General features: G+C 43.9%; 1 protein-coding gene across 3 annotated transcripts in view; it reads right to left on the reverse strand.

Annotated features, from left to right (window-relative positions):
• HADH (hydroxyacyl-CoA dehydrogenase) overlaps positions 1–24,693 on the reverse strand; it is a 46,031-nt gene that overhangs the window by 13,696 nt on the left and 7,642 nt on the right. For all 3 annotated transcript variants that reach the window (XM_072939197.1, XM_031690672.2, XM_072939190.1), the window contains exons 2-5: positions 11,849–11,977; positions 8,791–8,948; positions 4,475–4,601; positions 1,243–1,332 (exon numbers count right to left, since the gene is read on the reverse strand). In XM_072939197.1, coding sequence (XP_072795298.1) covers positions 1,243–1,332; positions 4,475–4,601; positions 8,791–8,948; positions 11,849–11,950 — 477 coding nt within the window. In that variant the 5' untranslated portion in view covers positions 11,951–11,977. The remainder of the gene's footprint in view (positions 1–1,242; positions 1,333–4,474; positions 4,602–8,790; positions 8,949–11,848; positions 11,978–24,693) is intronic.

Here is a 24,693-nt window from a genome sequence, read left to right on the forward strand (position 1 = left end):
TGTTCCCGCACCTCCATTTCACACCTCATTTTTCATTTACTGCGCACTGATGTCCTTTCTAACCCATGACTACCTGCTGCCACGAACAAAGCACAAACTGATAAGAAAGTGCAACCATACCCTCTGCTTATTAATGTGATTTTTTTAAATCCAGATGTTTTAAAACCACAAAACTAAACAAACAAAAAAAATGAGTGTTAAAAAATGAGACTCCTTAATACAACACTACAGTTCTGGACAGGGGAACTGGCACGTGGAAGTCTGTTCTCTTTGGCTACTGGGGTCCACAGCAACAGGTGACTTTTCCAGATGATTCTTGAACAATTTGAATTTTCACAGGTTAACACAATGCTATGAGTTCAAACTTGAGAATATTTCAGAAAGCAAAAGTATGCTATGAGAAGAACCACAATGATATTTAAGATTATGGTCAAAAAAGTAGATCATGTATTTATAAAAATTTATAATGGCCACTTTGTGATAAAACTAACTGCCCCTTTAGGAAGATCTGCCAAGTCAGAAGCCAAGTCCCTAAGTTTTATGGGAACTAAAGAGGAAATGGAGAGATTGAAGACAATCAAAACAAAAGCAGGTGATAGCAACTGGGATAATTTTACAATCACTGGTATCTTAAAGGGAAAAAGGCTAGAGGCATGCTTTCCATTCAGCCATGTTTCTTACTGAAAAACAAAACAACACAAAACAACCATAACACAACATTCCACCGAGAAACAGTTTGGTTAACGCTACCTTGGGCGGATGGGCTTTTGCCTCTGTCTCTCATTTCCCTAACCGCCTGCAGTGTTCCTTCCAAAAGTGAAGCTCTAGTTTTGTTTGGGATACGTGGGACATCAGGCCGGGACATCAGGCCGTGCCTGACACACAGGTTTCTGGCTCCCCAAGGCCCAGCAGAAGCTTAAGCTAATGGGGTAACAAAAACCATTTATGGAAACACAGCTGCTCACCGACAGAAAAAAGGCAAGGCCCAGAGGGAAGTCTGAGTTTTCAATTTAGCTGAAGCTGTGGGCTCCATTGGGATGTCAGGCTATCCACAGCTGGCCTTGGGCAAAACTTAGGAGTCTGATTTTCCTGCTGTAGGCGCAGCTTGCCCTTTAAAGCCTGCAGACAGCCTGCAGTAAAAGTGACCCATCTCCCACATCATTTCTACTATGGACAAATTCTACCTGGACTAAGTCAGGTTCCAAGGAAAATCACCGCCTTAGCAACCTACCCATACTCTACCTTGCAAGAAACAGGATGCTTTCCCAGGGCTTTGCTGAAGTCCACCAGAGATTCAAACGTCTTCTGGCTGGTCATTGGTGTTTTAATGACCTGGAAATGCAAAGCAGAAAAGACGTATAACCAGAGAGTCAGCAAACAATATCAATAAAACAGTTCAAGGAAACACTGACCAAAAACAAAGATAATTTTAGTTTTAAAATAGAAGGATCTCAAGCCAGAAACGAAGATGTCTACTCTAAGCACTACATCTAAGTCTGCTACTCTAAGATAGCAGACTACAGCAGAATATACAAAATCAAGGCTTAAAATATAAACATGTATGTGCATGTGCAGGAGAGCTTTACAGGCTTTGTCACTGAGACGGACCTGGGTTCAAATCCTGGCACAGCACTGATCGACTCTGTGACCCTGGGGATATTTCTTAAAACTGACATGACATTGAAATCACTGTACCTACCTCAAGGGCCTGAGGTGAGAATGGGATCAGATTAAGAAAGTAAAGCATTAAGGGCAGCTCCTAGGAGGACTGAAGTGCCCAGTAAATGCTGACTTTTATTCGTGTATAATGACCGCCCTTAAAGTACTCTGCATGGAGTCCCACCTTCTCTCAGTCTATAGATGAGAAGAGCCCCCAGGCACATTGAGCGATATGCCAAGTCGCAGGGTCCCGTGGACTCTGAGCCGAGTGCTCCCCCCAGTACTCCACCCTCTCCCACACAGGTGCCCCAAAGCCCAGCGGCTCCATTTGCCTCAGGACAGGTTCCTCTCAGAGGAGGGCTTTCACTTCCAGCTAACAGGGGCCCCCGGCTGGGGCGTGCCGCCTGCCAGGCACTGGCGCAGGCTCCGGGCCACCCTCCTGACTTCTGTGTGAGGGGCAGCACAGGAGTGCGAGTGCTGCCCCGCTCACAGTGGGCCACTGGGAGCCACAGGAACTGGCACCAAGCCGCATACCTGGCAGCCAGCCCTCAGGAGAGAATTCACCTTGTCAGGAGTGAGACTTCTGCAAGTGGAGAGAAACCCAGGTGACTTTAAACTTAAAATATCTAGATTTATAATTTAAATGCTAGGTAGGGGACTTCAACAAGAGTTAAAGCAAACAGTCTTGGCTTCTACATGAGACCCTTTATATGAGCTTAGGCAGGTCAAATCAGCTCTCGGTGCCTCACCTCTCCTCTGTGAGAAAGAGGTGATGACAGTTGACAAGTCCTCCCTCTTGTAAGAGGGCTGCGGGGCCTAATGAGCCAGTGTCTGTGCAGGATGAAAGGTGCTACGTAAATGGAGAGAATCATTATCATTCGTGTTTTAATGTCGTCACAGCTTGGGAAGTGGTGGAATGTTATGGCACTAAGGGAGGTAAGTGAGTGGAAACAGAAAAAAGAACCAGGAAGATGGGGACGAGGCATCGGATGAGCTGGGCCAGAAACTGCTCTGCAGGGGTCACAAATCAAACTGCAACCTGAGAATTATTCCTAAGGCGGTGTAAAAGTCTCCTTCAGAACCATATAGACTGAGCTAGGGAACAGGCTGCTAATTACGGAGTTTTAAAAATCATCTGTTGGCTTAAAGGAGTCAGCAGTAAAGGTTTTTTAATAGGAGGGATGAATATTTATTCAGTCATTCAACAAATACCAAGTACTACAGATACTCTGTTCTAATACAGAGCCTCAAAAAATACACATATACGTGTATATAAATGAGAACAATCCCAAGTGGAGCCCGTCAAATCATGATTACTTTGGTGCTTACCACCAGTGACACAGACACAAATGCTCAAGTTAAAGAATAAAAATTGTATAAAGAAGAGCACTTTTAGAAAACATTTTCTAGAAATGGTAACATTTGCCAAGCATTAACTGTTAACAATCAATGCGCCACACTTCCAAAGACATAGATGGACATTATCAGATAAATGCAGTTGAAAACTGTATTGGAGTTTGAAGTAAACCTATAAAATGTGTCTTTATCTTCAAAACCCATATGTACATGATATAGTAACCAAAAAGGTAATTAGTCCCTCAGTCCTGAAATGTTGGAAATTCCATTCCACTTCCTCGCTCTTTTCTGCATAAGGATAAATGCTGTTTCTTCTATTTCCTGCCCCTCTCCCTCCCTTTCATTCCTCAACTTCTTCAAAAAACAGCTTCAGGGAATGGCAGTAAATTGGAAGAAGCTAAAGAGCAATGTTAGTGAAACAGAGGAATTCCTACTGCAAGATGGGCCAGAGTTATTCCTGAGAGAAAACTATAAGAAAACACAGCCATCCTTAAACTAGGTGCTAATGGTTATGTTGGGGGAGTGGGAGGTGGAGGAAATGAGGGGATGGGGGAAAGAGGCCTGGAGGGAAAAAAGATCCCCCACACTCTCCCAGGGAGCCCCAGCCAGTCTGGAGGTGTGCTGGCTCCACATCCCCCACACTTCGCACGGCAGTAACTCCTCAATCTGAGAACAAATGCCACTTTAATAGTGGCTGCTCCTCAGACCCTGTAATTAGCCCCCCTTTAAAAGGCAAGTTGCCACATTTCAGGTGCAAACTGTCTATAGTGACTCCGTCTCCCTCGTACCCAACTCTATGAGCAAGCAAGCAGAAGAGGCCCAAGCAAGATCACTAGCGGCCCTCCCTGGCCACTTCCCACCACCTCCTGGGTTTGTGGTCACGAGGTGCAAGGCTACCAGGAGAGCTTTAAAAGCTCTGATCACAACACATGGGAGATGTGCCTCCTCTGTTACCTGGGGCTGAATTCACCGCAGTAACAGTAGACAGGGTATCACAGTGATTCCTGTGGGAAACTAGGCTGATAAAATTCCACATCCAGCCTGGACAAACCGACCTCAATGAGACAATATGAACACGGGTGGCTCTCCCTTTGTGGTCTCATCAAGCCGGTGGTCTCTAGTGCTGCCTTCCCAATCTGACGCCTCTCTCTGCACTGCCCATCAGCTACGGCACAAACAAGTGACATTCCACAAGTTAGCAACCCTCCTAGTCATCGTCGGTCAGAACACAGGGCTGCGAGGAAACAAAGCACAGGGACCTTCCTGGGTTTCAGGCACTGTTTCTTCCTTTGGATCTGAAAGGACACTCTGGCCAGAGAAACACAAGCACAAGGACAACCCTCCACCCTCCCAATAATGTCCACCCAGTGCAATTCCCGGTGGCAGGCAGCTGCGACTCAGAGAAGCAGGACTGAGAGCTCACAGAGCAAGCACACATGCACAGCAGACACCCACTGACCTCCACAAGTTTCATCAAGGGCACTGGATTGAAGAAATGGAGCCCGGCGAATCGGTCCTGTCTGGTGGTGGCATTGGCTATGCTTGTGATCTGCAAAGAGGAAGTGTTGCTGGCAAAGATTGTGTGTCTGTGGAGAGAAAGATGGTGGAGGATTGAAATGAGTCCCCTCTTTGAAAACAGTCGTGACTCCTCGGGTGCAATGCACGAGGTGACTGCTTACTGCCTAGATTCGCCGTCCTGACCCTGGAGGAAGTCAGGGAAAAGACACGACTTCACACAAGAGGCTGAAATCAAGTGACCTGTTTCATTCAAATTTTGAAATTTGAAATTAAGTAATTTGAAATGTTCCAAAAGCCTATTTAGTCTTTACCAATCCTTCTTTAATTTTAGGGAGCAGGATTTCTGTTAGCTACTTGTATTATTTAACTCTCATGGTATGTAAGATAAAAACGAGGCAAAACATCAGTCACAAGATGAAACTCTAAGTGAACAAAGACTAAGGAAAAACAGGATGCGTCACAGACACTCAAAATAAACAAAAAACTGAAGAAACACCTGGATCCTCAATGAGAAACATATGATAGAAACATGAACTACAGTCTTTTCCCCTCAAGTGAAAAGCTTTACTTTGCCATTGAATGGGAATAAAAATGAAAACTGAAGAAAATCAACATAGTCCAAAAGAAGTCCAAAAGGTAACACTGGCAGATGTGGGGAAGAAAGGATACGTGTATATAATGATAACTGTAGTTCAAGGTATTCTGCTTATAAACTCTCCTTAAAAAGCATCTTCTGTGTATATAAAATAGTAAATGATTAATTTAAAAATCCATACTGACTTTAACCAAATTTACTTTTTAAGACATTAGCAAAGTGGGGTGCCAAAGGCATGGCAGGCAAATCTTTAATCAGAGACTTCTCTGCTTCCCTCGTGGATGAATATACACAGACTGGCACAGCGCCAATTACAATCACAAGGGCCCGGTCACAGCGCAGGAAGGGGACTGGTCCCTTATAACCAGACTGGAGGTTCCTGCTTATCCAAAAGGCAATACTACAATCTGCCTGAAATCGCAGGAGAGGCAAGAGGGAAGGGAGAAGAAACTAGTCACTGGGAAAGAGGAGAAGAATGAGGCGAAAGGAGCCCTGTGGCTGGGTGGTGGGTGCCCAGAGGCTGAGGGGAGACCCCTCGTGTGCTCAGCCCAGGAGAGCACTTCACTTTCACGGCACAAGAGCACCAACTTTTCTCAAACAGCTTCCAAGTTGGCCAATTTAAAGGCCAGGTAGAGGGGCTTCTCCTTTTAAAAAAAAAAAAAAAAAAGATCTTTTTTAAGGTTTAGAATTCTAGTTTTCAAAGTTTCTTGCTTTCTGGTCTAGACGAAACACTGTAAGCCAGCCTGCATCACAGAAGGCAGGGAGACCCTTGCGGTAACCAGGAGTGGGCCAACGTGAGTGTTGCCTAGCCACCTGCCCTCAACCATAGCCGCAGGGCCACGGTGACGCAAGGCTGGGCCGGCAAGGGCTCCACACCTTGCTTAAAAAGGGGGTACTTCAGAGATGAGGGTTATACTTGTAGTGTGGTGCCTTTTTATAGGGCACCTGAAGGGCAACTCATCTGCAAAAAGGATAAACAAAGGGACACTGACTGGAGAACACGTTTCATCAGTGAAGTTACAGTTGGCCCTCAGGATCCGTGGGTTCTGCCAACCAGGATCAAACATATTTGGGGAAAAAAATCCAAAAAGTACCAAAAAGCAAAACTTGAAATCTCTGTGTGATTTATAGCATTTACATTGCAGTAGGTATCATGAGTTCTCTAGAGATGGCTTGAAGTATACAGAAGGATCTGTGTAGGTTATATGCAAATACTACCCCATTCTGTATTAGAGGATTACACATCCTCAGGTTTGGAACCAACCCCTGCAGATACAAATGGAAGACTACATCAGGGCCCAGTGCTGAGTGTCTGCAACCCAGAACACTCCCAGCACACATTTTACCAGAAGGAGAAAGATGTCTCTTCCCAGCAGAGTTTTGCCTCTACCTCTCCCAGGCGGTCAGGCTGGCTCTGCTCCTAACAGCATCTCACGCTGCCTTCCTTCCACACAAACGCAACATATATACATATTAAACACACACGGCTGTCTTTACCTTCCATCAAAAAGCACACTCTCACATTTTCCTTGAAACACTTGACTCTCTAGGACCATCTTTTGTTTTTCTTTTCTGACATTCAGGTACCAAAAAAAATTACTTTCCTCTTAAATGTACTAACAGAAAATCAGCAGCACAAGCATGATGGTCATTTCAATGCCCCCAGGCCCCCAGTGAAGACTAGAGCGGGTGGTGGGGACTGCAGCGGGAGGGAGTCCATGCTTTGTCAAAAGGGGAGAACCAGGACTCAGCTGGGGCAGGCTGGAGGCCTTGGCAAAGCTTTTCATCTGCACTTCTAATGCTGCAGCTTAGGGAAGTCACGTTCTTACACGATGCAATCATTTCATCAGGGTTTCCAACTGGAATTTAATCACTAGACCATATTTTCATCTCCCATTATAGGATCTAACTGCAAAACTTGGCAGTAAAGTATCTCAGTCAAACTGTTTTAAAAACACACACACACAACTGGGGAGGGTATAGCTTAGTGGTAGAGTGTGGTGTGCTTACCATGCACGAGGACATAGGTTCAATCCCCAGTACCTCCATTAAAAAAAAAAATAAATCTAGTCCCCCTCAAAAAAAAAAAAAAACAACCTACACAATTTAGCAAACATCAAATAATGGTGGTAATCTAAAATGAAAGTAAGAGTGTGGAGACAGATGGCTGTGCCCAGAAGTAAAGTCACACCTATGGCGCGCCCTTTCACACATCACATCTGTTTTATGACACAAACTTAGGTGAAAGAGCCTAGTATAGTGTCTGCCATACAGTAGGCTCTCAGGAACTGTGAGCTGAATTCCAGCAGCTTCCTAACAACCTCGTGCATTAGGTGCCGCTATCCCTAATTCGCAGATAGGGAAACTAGTTGTAGAGTGGAACCAGGAAGGTCTTGGCAATTATTTACCCCTAACCCCTCAACTCAAATTACAGATGATAAAACTGAAGGCTAGAGAGGGTTCGTGACTGTTCAGGGTCAGAGGGGGAAGTGGTGAGGGCCTGGCACCAGGCCGCCTGATTTTCCCCCAACAGTCCTCCCATTACTCAACACTGACATAAGAAAGCAGTCAGACCTGTCACTGTCACGAGGGAGAATAATCAACATTTCAATAAAGGCCAAACTGCTTGATAATACTCCCTTTCCTGGGGTGGGTGTTTTTCCATCCTAGAGGGCTCCCTGCTAACTTGGAAGCCAACACCCCTACCTGGAGAGTCTTCTGTTTCTGTCAGATGGTGCCACAGCCCTTAAATGCCAGTGTAAAGCATATGAGTGTGCTGATCAGCAAAGTAACATACAGGTGACAGAAGGACAGGGCAGGGCCTCTCTGGCCACAAGGCCATATAGCTCTGAAGGCTGAAATCTAATGGGCCGGTATGCAAGCGTCTCTCCTTAGCCACTGCTCACTGGTGGCTGCCTAAGAATTACCATTGTCATAAAACGTATTCTGACTTCCAGTTCCAACCAAGAAGGGTAAAGTGTGGCTAAGCAAGCCACAAGGAGAGCATAAGTGACTCAGTCAGGTGTCACAATCGCAGGAGCCATGCATAAATCTACAGTGGCATGTGAGCATAGCCTAGTAATACTGCACAGATGGTCCTGAACCCGGGCTCCCCTGTGTCTGACCTACATGGTGCTGGCTCTCCTCTCCCACCCTCTGCCAAGAAGCCGAGTTAAGAACTCAGTGGTCCTTAAACGCTCCCAAGAGTGTTTTGATTTAACCCACTGAAGGCTCAAAGCCAGAGAGCCCTGGGAAACTGTGTAGACAGAGGCATTCCCTTCAACTACACCATTCTGTTGGTTCCACTCAAAAGAGGGGGCACATCAAATTGCTCTGAGGTTGCTCAGCAACATTTAAGGACATGTCCAAGGGCGTTCATCCTCTGACCCGGGAGGGTCCATGACCCAGATGCTTCAAGAGATCAAGGTCTGGCCCTGCGTGGACCCTCTGTTTTACATGGGAAATTCTACCCTTGTTTGGGGACAAGGACCAGATCAGGGCAGCCCAAGCTTCGGGAAGCAAATTGGAATAGAGGACAGAGAACAAAGAAAACAGTGTTGGTTCTTCTGAAAACAGCTGTGGGTAACAAAAAGAGAAGTCTTAGTACCAGGAGCCAGGGAGGAAGCCCTCAGACCCAACAAGATCTCCCAAGGGTTACGTACTCGGCGGCAAACTTGTCCAGCCTCTTGAAAAGCTCGCTCTTCACCTTCAGATTCTCCACGATGGCCTCCACCACCAGGTCTGTGCTGTGGACCACAGATGCTGCGTCCGTGCTGGTCGAGATGCTGCTCAGGGTTTTCTCCACGAACTCATCGCCTGCCTAATGCAGTGGAGGAAGGAGAAGGGAACGGTCACTGGGCTCACTGGAGAATGGTGTGTGATTTGCTGCTAAAGTGAGAGGAAAGAGGAGGGTGAGAACTGGCCAACACACCTCAGACACAACTTGACAGTGCCCTAAAAATCTGAGAAATACAACTCTCTATGTTTCTGCTTAGAGTGGGACATCTCAACGTACTTTGGGACACCAGGGCAAGAATCAGCCCGTGAGCAATCCCAGCTGGTAGTCAACACACTGTCCTGTGTCAGTCATAACCCTTCAAGCTCTTGGATGGCTCTGCTCCAGTTACTAAGTTGCTTGTTCACAACACCTGTGTCGGCCTGCTCTGCCTGTCTCAAGTGAACAGACTGCCGTGTACTCTTCCATGACAGGCTTCCATGAAGCCTGGAATTTGACCTCTCAGAAAGGGTAAAAGCTTAGCTCAGCCCCATCCATGAGTCTGAGAGGCGGTGCTGACTATCCCCCTCTAACAGGAGGCAGGGAAGAGCTGAGTAAGGGCATCGAGGAGGGTAAGAAAGTTGAACTTGGCAGTCACCCATCAAATAATAATCGCCCAACACATATCGGCAACTGGTCGTTCAAAAACATTCCACCCACAGCCTCTGCTCTCAAAGAGCTTGCGGTCCTATCTTTTCCTCATTTGTGCCTCCAGGTTTCCACAAATAGACTTCAGCTAGGGCAGAAACAGATAGTGCCCCATCAGCTGCCATTTTATTACAAGATGTAATTTGCCCATGGGGATTCAAATGGTCACACTCAGCAAAGGTATCCAAAATTATCAAGGAATTAACAATTGTAAGAGCTGTTCAACAGAAACATAATGCAAGACGAGAGGTAATTTTAAATTTCCTTCTGGCTGCATTTTAACAAGTAAAAAAAAATCAGGTAAAATTAATTTTATTTAACCCCAATATATCTGAGATATTATCATTTCAACACATAATCAATATCTTTAAATATCAAGATACTTTGTGTTCTTTTTCTATTCAGTCTTTGAAATCCAGTGTCTGTCTCACACTTACACAGTACATCTTGATTTGGACTGGCCAAATGTCAAGTGCACAATAGCCACCTAGAGCTAGTGGCTACTGCACTGGTCACACAGATGCCATCTTTTTACCCTCAGGGACCAAAAGCCTCAGCCCAAGGGGGACAATCTGCAGAAGTCTGCAAAGCAAACAAGTGGAAGTGCAGGTTACCTAGGTTCAGGCTCACCCTGTCCTTGACTCCCACCTCCCTCACCCCTCATCACAGTAGTCCTGTATCCGCTCCCTCTATCATTAAGGACATGGAGGACAGGAGAAGAAGGTCTTAATCTGCTGTCATACTGCTTCAACTTCTTCAGGGAGAGAGTAACATTACCTCCTCCCCTGCCCTTCTGATATTTTAAAAGGTGACTATACGTTAAGAAAATGCAAGTCCCAAAACGACAGTCAGATACCACTTCATATTTCCTATGATGGCTATTATGAAAAAAATATAGTAACAAGTGTTGGCCAGGAGGTGGAGAAACTGGAACCTTCATTCACTGCTTGTAGGAATGTAAAATGGTGCAGCCACTATGGAAAACAGTTTGGCGGTTCCTCAAAATACTAAACATAGGATTGCCGTATGATCCAGTGATTCCACTTCTAGAAATGAAAAGAGGGAGTTGAACAGACAATACCCGAATGCTCACTGAAGAATTATTCAAAAAAGCTAAAATGTAAAAACAACCCAAGTGTTCTCCTACAGGAGAATGGATAAACAAAATGTGGTACAGACATACAGTGGAATATTGCCATAAGAAGAAATGAAGTCTGACACATGCTACAAATACATGGATGAACCTTGAAGATATTATATCAAATTAAATAAGTCAGCTAAAAAAGGACAAATATTGTATGATTCCACTTATGTGAGGTATCTAGAATAGGCAATTCAGAGAGACAGAAGGTAGAACAGAAATCACCAGGGGCTGGGGGAGGATGGGAGTTATTACTTAGTGGGTATAGAGTTTCTGTTTGTGACGATGAAAAAGTTCTGGAAATAGGTAATAGTGGTAGTCAAACAATACTGTGAATGTAAATGCCAACAAACTGTACACTAAAAAAGCTTAAAATGGCAAATTCTGTTATATGCACTTTACCACAATAAAAAAAATTCTAGGAGGCAACAAGACACACCACTGTGGATACCTGAGGTGAAAAACACAACAAAAACTATCTGCACTCTCCTCTACCTGTATGGAGAGAAATTCCAGCTAAACTCCAAGGAAATTAACCTTAAGCAACTTTAATAAGGTGACAAAGGTAAACAAAAATTCACTTGGGTGACTTCTGCAGTATTTCTAATTGCAAAGGTCCGATGAAAAAGAGAGCAAACTAGAGTTCCCAGCCTCCCAAGAGCTCCTCCCGTTCTTGTTCTTCACCTGCTGCTGGAAAGCGAGAATGACTCTCCGTATTTCCCTCGGGAAGTACATCATTCATAAGCATAAGGCATTATCTAAGAAATCAAAATTTTCTCTCTAAATACAAAATTTACTATTATCATTTTCTTTTTAACTTGCAAGTATAAAAATTATCTTCCTGTTTCCTTCTCTTCCATCTCTTCCTATAACAAAATAGGTGTTCTTCAATTCCAAATTCTCAGCGGACAGAAAGTTCACTACCTGCACAAACTTCCTCTTCAAAACCTACCCAACAACATGGTCAGTTACGTCTCCTGTTCTGCTGTCAGTCCACAAGGAGTATTTAGTGGTTATGTTATTCTACTGGCCTAAAGTTATGGGGAAATGAGTTTTACACAAACAAGCTGAAAAAGCAAGCAAAGGTCAGAATTCCCTCAACAAATGTGAAGTGGTCAGAGGACTGGTCTTGAGGACACTGATAACAAGAAATTACCTTGGGATTTTCTGCAAACTTCTTCTTGGCCACTCTCCTAAGGCTTTCCTCAATTCCCTTTCTAGAGTTTGCCAGGATGTCCTCCGTTTGGTCCACCAACATCACTGTGTGGCCAGTTGCTGCAGCAACCTAGAGCAAAAAAAAAAAAAAAAAAAAAAAGCAAGAAAACATGAAAATGTAAAAAAAAAAGTAGAGTTTCATATTCCACTTGAACTCTAACACAATTCCACTCAAAATACTGAGTAAATATAAAAATAAGCCAACATTAACTAAACACACATTTCTTGCCAGTTACTGCTCTAAACCCCAAACATGGATAACAACAAATTCTCAAAACAACCTTACAAGTTTAAGAAATGTGCCCATGGTCACACATAGGTAGTCAACAGAGCTGGGATCAGAATCACGGCTCTGAAGACCACACCATAACCATGTCCCTGTGCTGTGCTACACAGAAGCCACTAGCCACATGTGGCTATTTCAATGAACTGAAATTAAGTAAAATTTAAAATTCAGCTCCTCAGTTGCATGAACTCTATTCCAAGGATTCAACAGTCCATTCACAGAGCACCTACCCCTTCCCTCCCCCACCACTCAATCATCTTTTTCCCTTAGAGCTAGAACATTTTGTGCAGCTTGACCCCTCAGTGCACCTCTTCTACAGTCCTTACATCAGCAACAGGTAAGACTTAAACAATCGTGGCAAAAAGACTCATGTCCCCAAGGGCTAATCAGCGACGAGACTCCCATGACAGTAGGTCTCTGGCCATCAGTCAATTTAGAAGGACAATTCCCCTCCCTTCCCCTTGCCAGCCCTGACTGAATCCTGAGGGCACGTTAGTGAGGCTGCCCCAAGTTCGCATGGCGCCAGACTGGTTTAGCCACAATCAGTGAGAAGTCAATCCCCACTTCATCACACTTTGCCAACAATTTGGCAAAAACTGTGGAGTAGGTGAATAATTTTTTTTTAATATGTCATGAGGTCATACTACAGACAGGTGTTGTACTCAGTTCAAGTCATAAGTAAGAAGACACACAGGACCTAATACAAACACAAATGATGCAAGATGCCAGCACAACTGAGATGTCCCTCAGTGCAGAACCCCCGCAGAACAACTAGCCTTGGAACTTCTGTGGACCAAGGGTGGGCAGAAGGGGCAGGTCAGTAAAAATGAGCCTGCCCAGAGACAACAGTGAAAAGTAGGACTAAACTATCACCATGATGTGATTTTGAAAACCAGGCACCTAAAAACTCAAAAGTGAAAACCAAAGAGGAAAGGAAACAGAAACAGAAGAGCAAAACTCAAAGGAGAAGAGGTTCAAATCCCAAAGAAAGATTTCCAAGGAACACTTCTAAAAATGGTAAGACAGGCTTTCAGTGGAAGTTAGCTACAACAGCACCTTGGTTTCTCCCCGAGAAAGCTGCACACGGGGCTGCAAGTCTGAGCCTGTGGGGTCCATAGGCGGCATCAGCGCCGTCGGCGCCCCAGAGCCTGCCTGGGAACCAAGAGCAGGAAGCGCTGCCAGGACCAGGGCCGGAAGGTCTGATAACCACAGCAGGGCAATGGGAGTAATGGGATGAGTTGTCTTAATAAGAAGACAGAGGCAGCAGCAAACCTGCCCTGCTGGCAGAAACACAGGCTGCAGGCAGCAGCGGGTCAAAGTAAAACAACGTCCCGAGAGGAAAACACCCGTCAGTCCAGACCAGGTTTCTCCCTAAGTCACAGCACACCTAGGCCCACCGTGCCAGGGCCTCAAGTCACTGGACACAGGTTTGAACCTTCAAGTCAATAAATTCAACGTGAAAAGGCAGGAGCAAATTTAGAAATTGTGTAGAAAAGGCAACATGGTGGCCCTGAAACTGTTACCTTCAGGAAGGCTCTTGACGAGTGTCTGGAAACTTGCAGTAGAAGTGGGTCTGTGCTCACTGGACCTAAACTGTTTGTGCACTATGGTTTACGCTCACACCTGCCTTGCTTCTGAGAGCCAGGAATTTTGGTACTTGCCAGGCAGAGGGTACCTATGTGACCAATCCCAGTAAAAACCCTGGGCTCTGGTTCTCTAATGAGCGCCCCTGGCTGACAACATTTCACACGTGCTGCTAGAGGAATTACGTGTGTCCTGTGTAACTCCACCGAGAGAGGCCTTGGGAAGCTGGCACCTGGTTTCCTCTAGACCTTGCCCCACACACATTTTCCCTTTGCTTTCATTCTGTATCTTTTTGCTGTAATAAATTACAGCCATGATTATGACTATATGCTGGTCCTGTGAGTAATTTACCAAACCTAGAATGGTGTGCGGAGATTCGGTGAGGCAGTCTGACACAGAAACTAAGAAAATAAATTTCAAATTCCAGATGCAGCTGGTGATAAAACTGAACTGGGTGGGTACCCTGGGGAACAGCTGAAGAGAGGGGTGATGCCCATAGATGGGGTACATCGTCCGCAAGGTGGGGGCAAGCAGAGGTACTGGCTTGGGGACCTTCCATTTTTGTCTTGGCTCCTCTGACAGTCCCTCTGGAATTAACACAAGTGATTTTCACCTTGTTCCTCTTAACCTCTGACCTAGGTCATCGTTTGAATAGGCCCGACAGGATTCTTAAGATTCCTTCCTACCCAGGTTCCAATCCACTTTCCCCACTTAATCTCCGGCAGGCATCACTCAGGCTTTTTTGCTCCTCAAGGGGCTGGGGAGGAATATTCAAGGACAAGATAGTTGTACAAGACAGTGCCAAAGCTGAAGGGAACAGAGACAAAAACATTAACAGTGAGGACAGTGTCCTTTTGCTTAGGGACTTCATAATCCCACTGAGAAAACATAAAGGAAAAGAAAACAACCAATAATATAAGGCTCCACATGTGCAATGGCAAAGAAAAAACAAACTGCCATGGTGAAGAATTCTGTCCAGCAGCAGATCTCAGAAGGCTGGATCAGAGGCGTACACCTAGAATGAGCCAACTTCCCAAACAGTAGGCATTAACCCTAACGAGGTGAGGAGAACAAGGAAAGGAGGGGGCATCACGCCTTCTCTCTAGAAAGTCACTTTCAGAGTCGTTATAAGCATGTTTGATGGGATAGTCACAGGGCATTTCTGGTTATGTTGCAGAGAAGCCATAATGCTATCCTTATGATTACTTTCTTTTACACTACAAGCAGAACCAAATGTAGAAAGGAAGCATCCTCAAAAATCAAGAGAACCAAGAGAGACATGTACTAATAAAAACACTAAAACTCAACCAAGAAAAACCCTGGCCAAAAAAACATTTTCAGCCTAAATGCTGATTTTCCACGCCTATCCAAAGTCCTCTGATAAACTCGCCCAGCTGCCCGCGTCTCTGCCCACAAGGAGACACTGAGGAATTCTCACTGCCTTGCTTTATCTCCAGCACACTGGAGACGACACATTATGTAGACGCTGGCCAAAACCCAGCAATTAAATCAAGGCTCTCCAGGCAACGTTCCAGGAGAGCTAAGTGCACATTTCAAATGACCATGTTGAAGTGACTGAGTGTGTAAAACGTTTGTTCATTTTCCCATCCCAACAGAAGCACAGGAGGTGCAAGGAGGACCAAACCTCAGATAGGAAGAAGACAGATCTCTCCCCATGTGTCACCGATCATATCCTCACTCTGCAAAACTTCCCTCACCCCCCTAGAACCTCACTGGTCTGAAAGAGGCTGCTTTCACGGGAACTTAGCTCCATTTTTTTCCCTACCTCAAATGACTGGAGCATTTTCTATAATTTTGGGCTCTCTAAAATGCCTAAACTGGTATTTCTGGTCTAGTGAGACAGCAACAATTGTATACTCTAAATAGCTATCCCTTTAAACACTTTCCACTTCAGATTTTCTTGCCTTGGTTAACTCAAAAGCCTCGGGAAAATATGAAGGAAATCTTTGGTGTAGTCATTCCACAGACATAGACAGAAAAGGGCATTCTGGTTTACACCCAAAGTGGATACGGTTAGAACTGAAAGGTGAAAATACAGGTAAAAAAGAGAAATTTAAATTCTCGAAATATTTTCCATTTTATGGTGAAGCTCTTGGTTGCAGGTCACAATCAACTGCATAGCAATAAACTTATATTAGAGCACAACTTCAAGAGATTTCAAGTTACAGCAGCATTTTCATTCTACCCACCTACACAGAGCAACCCAACCTGATGCTTGAGTTCCTTGCAATAATTTCTTGCAGACACATCCAAGAGACAAAAGGTTGGCAACACCTTGAAGGCAACTTCCTGTCCTGTTCATCTTTGTAATCCCAGTGCCTGGTCCATAGTGAGCATTCAGTGTATATTTGCTGAATAAATAAATGATCAAACAAACCACATCTAGCCTACTGCCCGATAGGTATTAGATGCCTGATTAAATTTGCACAGAATGAGTCCAGTGTCCTTTGATTCTATTAATCTACTCCCAGTGGGGCTGGTATCCCTCTTCTACTGCTGTGTATCTGGAACGGGCTACCAGCGAGATGGAGCAGGATGCAGGCAGTCTGTCCTTGCCCTCGTGCAATCCACGTCCAACCTGAAGCTGCACGACTCTCAGCCCAGACTGGCTCAATAAGCTGAGGCAGCCTTAGGCATCATTAGTGGTTAGTTCTTCATTCATGGCTTCAGCAACACACTGGTTTGAAAGCTAAAAATAGAACAAGAAGTGCTGTTTTTCTTAGAAGCCAAGAAATTATACTGAGGTATACAAACAATCTGGACAGCGGGGAAGCTTTCAAATAGCCTGGATGAAAAGTGCAGATTATTAGAAAACGTTTTCCACCAAATGACCAAAGGTCACCAACAAAAAATTGGCTCCTCAGAAGGGAGCACTTTGGAGCTCCCCCCCCAAACCCTGTGCTCCCCTAGGGAGGGAGGGGAACCACCATTCAGAGTGCGGTGCTGCGCACGGCTCCACATTCATTCTCTTCACTGACCACTGCCTCCTGCTGACTCAACAACAGCATTGTGCCTGTTCTAGGCTCTGGGGTAAGGTGGTGAACAAAATAAATCCCCTGCTCTCAGAGGGCTTTCACTCATAAATTACCCCATTTGATCTTCACAATAGCCTGTAGGGTAGGCACTGGAAGAGTAAGCGAACAAAATCCGGACGTGGCCATGCTTTGAAGCTGGGGCTGCCTGTACCCAGAGCTCAACTGCTGGCTGTTCTTGACCCCAAAAGGCATGGCTGGGTCCAAGGGGAACAGTCTGAGACAGCTCTGAGCTAGGCAAGGGCCAGACTCTGGAGCCCATCTGCCAACTGTGAGACAGAAATATTCCTGAACCACCACAGGCTGTTTCCTCATCTGTGAAAATCGGACAACAGGGTTGCTGAGAGGATTAAACGAGTTAATACATGTTAAACACCCAGAACAGTGCCTGGTATATCACAACAGCTTAACAGTTTTCTTCTAGACAGGCCCCTTCCTCCTTCTGCCAGTGTCCAAGGCCTAATACTGATCCAGGTACAGTCTCCAATGGTAAGTTATTTTATTTGGCTTTTGAAAATATAACTTCCGGACACTAATGAACTCATCTACAAAACAGACTCGCAGACATAGTTAACAATCTTATGGTTACTGGGGGAAGAAGGGTGGAAAGAGGTAAATTTGGGAGTTTGAGATTTACAAATATTAACCACTATATATGAAAATAGATTAAAAAAACAAATTTCTTCTGTATAGCACAGGGAACTATATTCAATATCTTGTAATAACCTTTACTGAAAAAGAATATGAAAACAAATATATATATGTATATGTATGACTGGGACATTATTGCTGTACACCAGAAATTGACACATTGTAACTGACTATATTCCTATTAAAAAAAAAAGAAAAGAGAAAATACATTTGCTGATCTCACAACTTGTTCCCTTTCTAATTTTCATTTTGCGGTTTTCCCTTCTGCGCCCTTCCATTTTTACAAACAGGCTGGGATCTCTCTTCATTTAAAAAGAAAGTTAAAAAGCAGGGGCGACACCCACAAGCTTCCTTAGCCACCTGAAGCTAGCCTTCGCTTCACCACGGAAATCCTTCAGTTACTGGGGGGCACAGTGGAATGTGGAGCACATGTTCTAAAATTGAATGTCCTAGGTTTAAACCCTGGCTTAGCCAGTGACTGCGTGACTTTGGGCAAGTTATGCAGCTTCTTTGTCTGTGATTTCCTGATCTGTGATAAGGAATAGTAACAGTACCCATCTCATAGGACTGTAGTGAAAATTAAGGAAGTGAATGTGTTTAAAGTGTGCAGACCAATGCCAAGCACACAGCAAGGTGCATAACGCTAGTTAGCTGCCAGTCTAGTCACTACACTTGGCGCTCCCACTTTCTCCCCAGCCACACAATTCCTAAATCCAAGCAATGTGACTTGCTCCACCACCACTGCTGTATGGAAGTACAGATAATGCATCAAATGGTCTTCCAATTGCTAAAGCCAAAGCCTGTTCTTTGGCTTCATCTTCTGATTTTCCATAGCCCTACACACTGCCAACTAAGCCTTCCTTTTTGAAAATCTCCAATTTCTTCTCTACTTCTTATCTCTATCTGTTCCTTTTAGCCAAATCAATTCTCTTAATCTTCTCAGCCTCTAAACAAAGGTATCCTTCAAGGTCCTGCTTTCAATATTCTTTTCTTCTGTCTTTATATGCTTTCTGTCTGGAATCTCAATCACTCTCATAATTCCAACTGTACCTGAAATCAACGTATTCTGTCCTAAGCTACAGTCAACAGCTTGACCCTAAAACTACTTTTCCTTGATCTTCATTAATGGCACCACGATTCTGAGAGTCACGATTTGCTGAACACTTCCTTTTTTAAAAAAAAAACCTCAACTCTTAAGTACATCCAAAGAAATTCTATCCATCGGTCAAGGCCCATTTCAAAAGCTACTCCCTCCATGAAGTCTTTTCCCAAATTAATGCCCTCTTTTCTGTTTTGAAACCTTAGAGCTAGATTTTCACTGCTCTCATCACGCTGCTTTACACCAAAGTCAACTGTGTCATGTGGATCTTTGTCGTAGGATCTCTGCTCTTAGATTTGAATCCACTGATGGCAGACATTGAGCTGGTTGTTGGATCCCCCAGTACTGATCACTTGCACGTGGTGGCTGTCCAGTAATAAGTGCTCAACAACAAGTGCCTGGAGCGGAGGGACCTGAGCCCGTGCTCTCCTCCAGCCACAACACACTCCTCTCTCGTGCTGCTTCACATCCCCACACCCCTGCCCTTGGGTTCCCCCAGCCAGAGAGCTGCTTGCGGGAATCCAACTCATCCTTCATAATCCAACAGAGAGGCTCTCCCTCCTTCAGTGAAAGCTCTCCCAACCTCTAGCAGAAGTAGTCTCTTGTCTGCACCTCTGCTGATTTACAGATACAGCAGATCTTTCCTGTAGGACTCCAAACACTGAAAGAAAATAGCGTGGAGCTTGTGTGAGCCACTAGCTACCAATGGCTGCCCAGTTACATGACGGCAGCTTGAACCCCAGGATGTGCATACAACAGATAAATCAAAAATAAACTGGTTGTAAGCTATTTCATGTTGTAAAATTCACGAATTTCAGAATAAAGGCCATTATCCAACAAGTATGTAGGAGAAATTCCAGATGTGAAAGGTAAATTAGACATGGAAATCTTAACCAACACTTTTTTTTTCAACACTGACTTTTGATGATGAACCCAAAATAATACCTAGATACCTTTTCCAAAGAGCCACGGCATCATCTACTTCAGAGTCTGAAGTTGTTACCACAAACCCCAATATGGGGTAGTTCTGGCACATTCCTAACTGCAACCCAATGAGAATTTCCAGTAAATATAAACTTTATATACATATATGTAGTACTGTATATACATACGCCTTTTTTTAACATACTTTTTTAACATCCCTTTTTCCTTACCGTGAGAAGATATAGCCTATACATCATACTGTATCTTAAGCATGTAAAAGACGTACCTTAAGGTAAGGTATTAAAGTCGCTACAACTTTCATCTGTTTCAGGTGACATCCCAGATATAACAAGCAGGCGATCTGTGCCTTTATTACAATTAGTTGTTCATACTTGTTCTTCTTCCTCTGGACAGTGAGCAACTCACAGGCAGCAACCACATATTACCTTTCACCTGCCCCAATGGCTAGCACAGGGGAACACCTAATATTCATGAAAAGAATGAATGAATGATAGACCTATTTTTTTAAAGCCTCAACTTGTAAATTATCTTAGGAATAAGCTGTCAAAGAATTATGATCGGTTTTGTTGCTAGAAACATTTTATAACAAATTTTACATAACCAAGTTATTTTAGAATTATAAAAAACTGCATTATTAGTTTGAAAAGGATAGAAAGGGAAAAAGAGCTAATAACTGGAATCTTCAGTCAATTACCAAGTGGAAAAAAAATGCCACAAAAGTGTCTGTTATTTTGGTGAGCATTGGTGGTTGAGATCCCAGGCAAAAGGGGAACTGAAGAGCAACTGCTGTGTAATATGATCACTCTGTAATTTCAAAAGTGGATTTATGCTTAATTTCCTCCAGCATGTCAATGTATCCTGTATCATTTATGAAAAGGGGCTGTGGGCAAGGCCAGAGGCCTGCAGACCCTGTGTTTGTGTCCATCTCTGAGGGGCTCATGTGTGAGCCAGGACAAGGATGGCCACAGACACACAACGTAGGTTTCCCTCCAACATAGGTTTCTTCTCTATCATACATACTAGGGAAAGTTAGGCACCTTAATTTCTCAACTATTGCAAGGTCAGAGAGTGGCAAAGTATTTATTATTCAGCTTTATTAGCTACAGATAATCAAGATCATCAATTTTTAGAGCAGGAAGATCAGTGTGGTAGCTTTCAAACTTTTTAGCCATGAAATCCTTTTTCCTAAGAATGTATACAGAAGAGCCATACATAAAACACAAGTCAGGGAACAGGGGTTTGGGAACCACTAAGGAGATTCACTGAACCCCTATAGTCCATCAGGGCATAGTGTAAAAACCTCTGATCTACTCACATTCATTAGGATGGTTATTATAAAAAATAACATAAGTGTCAGCAAGGATTGAAAAACTGGAACAGTTGTACACTGCTGATGGGTAAAATGGTGCAGCCCCTGTGGAATACAGTGTGGCAGTTCCTCAAAAAATTGAAAACAATTGCCATATTATCCAGTAATTCCACTTCTAGGTACATACCCAAAAGAATTAAAAGCAAGGACTCTAACATATGTGTAGACCATGTTCATAGCAGCATTGTTCCCAAAAACCAAACAGTATAAGCAGTCCACGTGTCCATCAAAGGATGAATGGATAAACTAAATGTGGTATGGACATGCAATGGAATACGATTCCACTAAAAATATTCCAATGTAATTTTATTCTTTAAAAAGGAAGGAAATTCTGACACATGCGACAACATACATGAAACTTGAAGAGTTTAGGTGAAATAAGCCAGTCACAAAAGGACAAATAATTGTACGATTCCACCTACATGCAGTCTCTAGAGCAGGCAAATTCACAGAGACTGGAAGTGGAGCGATGGTTGCCAAGCGCTGGGGGGGAGGGGAGATGGGGAGTTATTTACTTAACAGGTACGTACTTCAATGCCACTGAAATGTACATTTTTAAGTGGTTAAAGTGATAAGTTTTATTTTATGTACTTTTTACCACACACACACACATACACACAAACCTTAATTTACTGAGAAAAGAAACTAAAGCAAAAAAAATATTCCTAAGATCACACACAGGCACTAAAGCGTTCAATTCAAAATATAATCTGTAAGAGATACTTCTGTCTATATTACTAACTCCATTAAAGTTTTCAACGGCTCCTCATGAACACAGAATAAAAATTTCTACACATGGCAAACAGGGTCCTCCAGGAAAGGGATCCATCTCCTCTCCAGACACACTGTTCACTGTTGCCTGTTACTCCAATAACCACAAGGCGTGTAGCTCTCCACATCTGCTACTGCCTCTAACCTCCACACCTTCTCCCCAGCTTCACCACAGTAACCAAGACTGAGTATCGCTTCCAGACGCTAGGTATCCCCACCCCAAGATCCTCTTGGCCCAGGCACACCCCTGTATACCCCTGCATGACCTCACCACCGCATCCACCACACTGTATTAAGATCATTTGTTTAAGTGCCACATCCCCTACTCCAGGCTGCTGACTAAATGTCATTTACCTTTGTCTGCTGAATAAATAGACCCAGCCTGGCTATGGTGGGCCCTCAGGAAATGCTGACTGAACAAATACATCTGGTGGAAATGCCAAGATGAAAGTAGGTCTCCTGAAGGTCCAGGGCTCTTTTCATTGGGTGGCTTAGGGCCTCCCCTCATAATGTGAAAACACTTACACTGGAGTTCCGGTTCACGATGCACCACAGGAAGATCCTGAACTCACCCCCTCCCACAGACACACTGAGTCTACAGCTACATGTGGAACAATTTCCTCTTTAAAAAACCTAAAGATGGGCTGAGTGACAAGTTTTTACACAACAAGCAAAAAAGAAAATCACATCAAGGTGGTAGGTGAGGCTAGGACACAGTCTCATCATAAACCCTAACCCTGGTGCAACGTCCCACCCCCAGGAGGGACCCTGGAACCTGAAGCTTCTCCCTGAAGAGCAAAGGGTTCGCAATCACACTGAACATTCCAACTTTGGGGATGTATGCTTGACATAACCCCCCAAAACAACTGGCTTTGAAAACCAACAGGGCTCTTTCACCTCACCAGACTCTAGCAATCTGAGAAGCTATTCTTAAAAGGCTTGTGTGCTGAGATTCACATACCCCAGGGCCCAACGCAGAGGCAGCTGATCAGGCCAGACTTAAAGTAAAGGAAGCCGACCTGCTTATACTGAAGTGTTGCCCTGAAGAGCCGGTATCTAATTTAACACACACATCTAGAAGCCTGTTGGAACACTTTCCAGGGATGGAAACTGGTGGGCACCATCTCCGCACTCTCCCTGTGCCATGCTCCAGAGCACCAGAGTCTTCTGGTGGGAGGCTTTTGCACATTTCTGGTGTGCCAATTTTTGTGGCTGCTGCCTAGGGAGTGCCTCTTGATTGCCTGGCTCTGGAAGCCAGGTGAGCTTGCATTTCTGGCACCATGGGACTGTAATAATTGGTGTCTCCCAGAAAGGAGTTCATACGCTTGTCTGGTGCCCCAATTTTTGCTACTGTTGCCAGGGGACCTCACTACATTTCAACTTTTGGGATGTATGCTTGAAATGACCCCCAGCGGGGCCTATGTTCATAGGATCCACAGGACTGTAACCAACATAGAAAGAGTTCTTCAACAGCTACCAGAAAAGAACTTATACATTCATCTGAAGCCCCAACTTCTGTGTCTGCCACTCAGGGAACACCTCCAGATCACCTGGCTCTGGTGGCCAGACAGGCTTCTGCTTGTGGTTCCACAAGACTATATATATTTGGACACTTTTAAAAGCTGACGACTGAGGGCCTGGCTTCCAGTCATCCTGAATCTAGATGATGACTCTCCCCTTTGGCACAGTAACAGGTCTTGGCACATCCTCAACTACTGAGAGCTATCGAAAATATACCAGTTGCTTGGAAAAGTACAGGGGTTTGAGAGACAATCAGGAGCTGAGGCAGGGTTAAATGACAAGGTTCATCTCCAACATGAAGCCACTCCTTCAAGACTGGGAGAGGCAGTTGTTTCATCTACTGTACAGAGAGTCAAGCAAACCAAAGAAACAAATGATTATGTTCCAAATAAAAGAACCAGATAAAACCTTAGGAAAAAACCTTAAAGCAGAGATAAGTAATACACCTGATAAAAGAGTTCAAAGTAATGGCCATAATGATGCTCACCCAATTGGGTAGAAGAATGAATAAACACAGTGAGAATTTCAAGAAAGAGATGGAAAATAAAAGAAAGTACCAAACAGAAGTCAAAGAGCTAAAGAATACAACAGCTAAACTGAAAATACACTCTAGAGATTCAACAGCAGACTGGATGAAACAGAAGAGAGTTCAGTCAACTAGAAGACAAGGCAGCAAAACTCAGACAACCAGAGCTGCAAAACAAGAACGAAAAAAACTGAAGATAGCTTAAGGGACCTACTGTACAACATCAAATATACTAACATTCTCATTATGGTGTCCAAAGGAAAAGAAACAGAGAAAGGGGCAGACTTATTTGAAGAAATAATGGCAAAAAGCTTCCTAACCTAGGGAAAGAAACAGACATCCAGATCCAGGACGCCCAGAGAGTTTCAAACGAGAAGAACTCAAAGAGACTCACACCAAAAAGCATTACAATGAAAATGTCAAAAGTCAAAAATGATGAGAAAAAACTGACGTAACATTGTAAACTGACTATACTTCAGTTTTTAAAAAATGAGAATAAAAATTTTAAAAGCAGCCAGAGAACCACCACCTGTTACCTACAAAGTAACCCCCAGTAAGACCAACAGCAGATTTCTAAGCAGAAACTCTGCAGGCCAGAAGGGAGTGGCACAATATATTCAAAGTGCTGAAAGAAAAAACCTCCAACCAAGAATACTCGACCTGGCAAAGCTATCATTCAGAATGAAGGAGTCTATCACCATTAAACCAGCCCTACAAGAAATGTTAAAGGAATTTCCTTAAGCTGAAAAGAAAGGGCTCTAATTAGTAACAAAAATATATATGAAAGAATAAATTTCATTGGAAAGGTAAATAGTAAAGGTAGTGGATTAACTACTTATAAAGTTAGTATGAAAGGTTAAAGTACAAAGGCAGTAAAAAGAAAAATAAACTCCAGAATGTGCTCAAACTTGAGTTGTTATCAAAGTAAAATAGACTTGCTATAAATACAAGTTGCTATATGTAAGCCTCATGGCAGCCACA

This window comes from Vicugna pacos, chromosome 2 (genome assembly GCF_048564905.1).
Source record: "Vicugna pacos chromosome 2, VicPac4, whole genome shotgun sequence".
NCBI lineage: Eukaryota > Metazoa > Chordata > Mammalia > Artiodactyla > Camelidae > Vicugna > Vicugna pacos.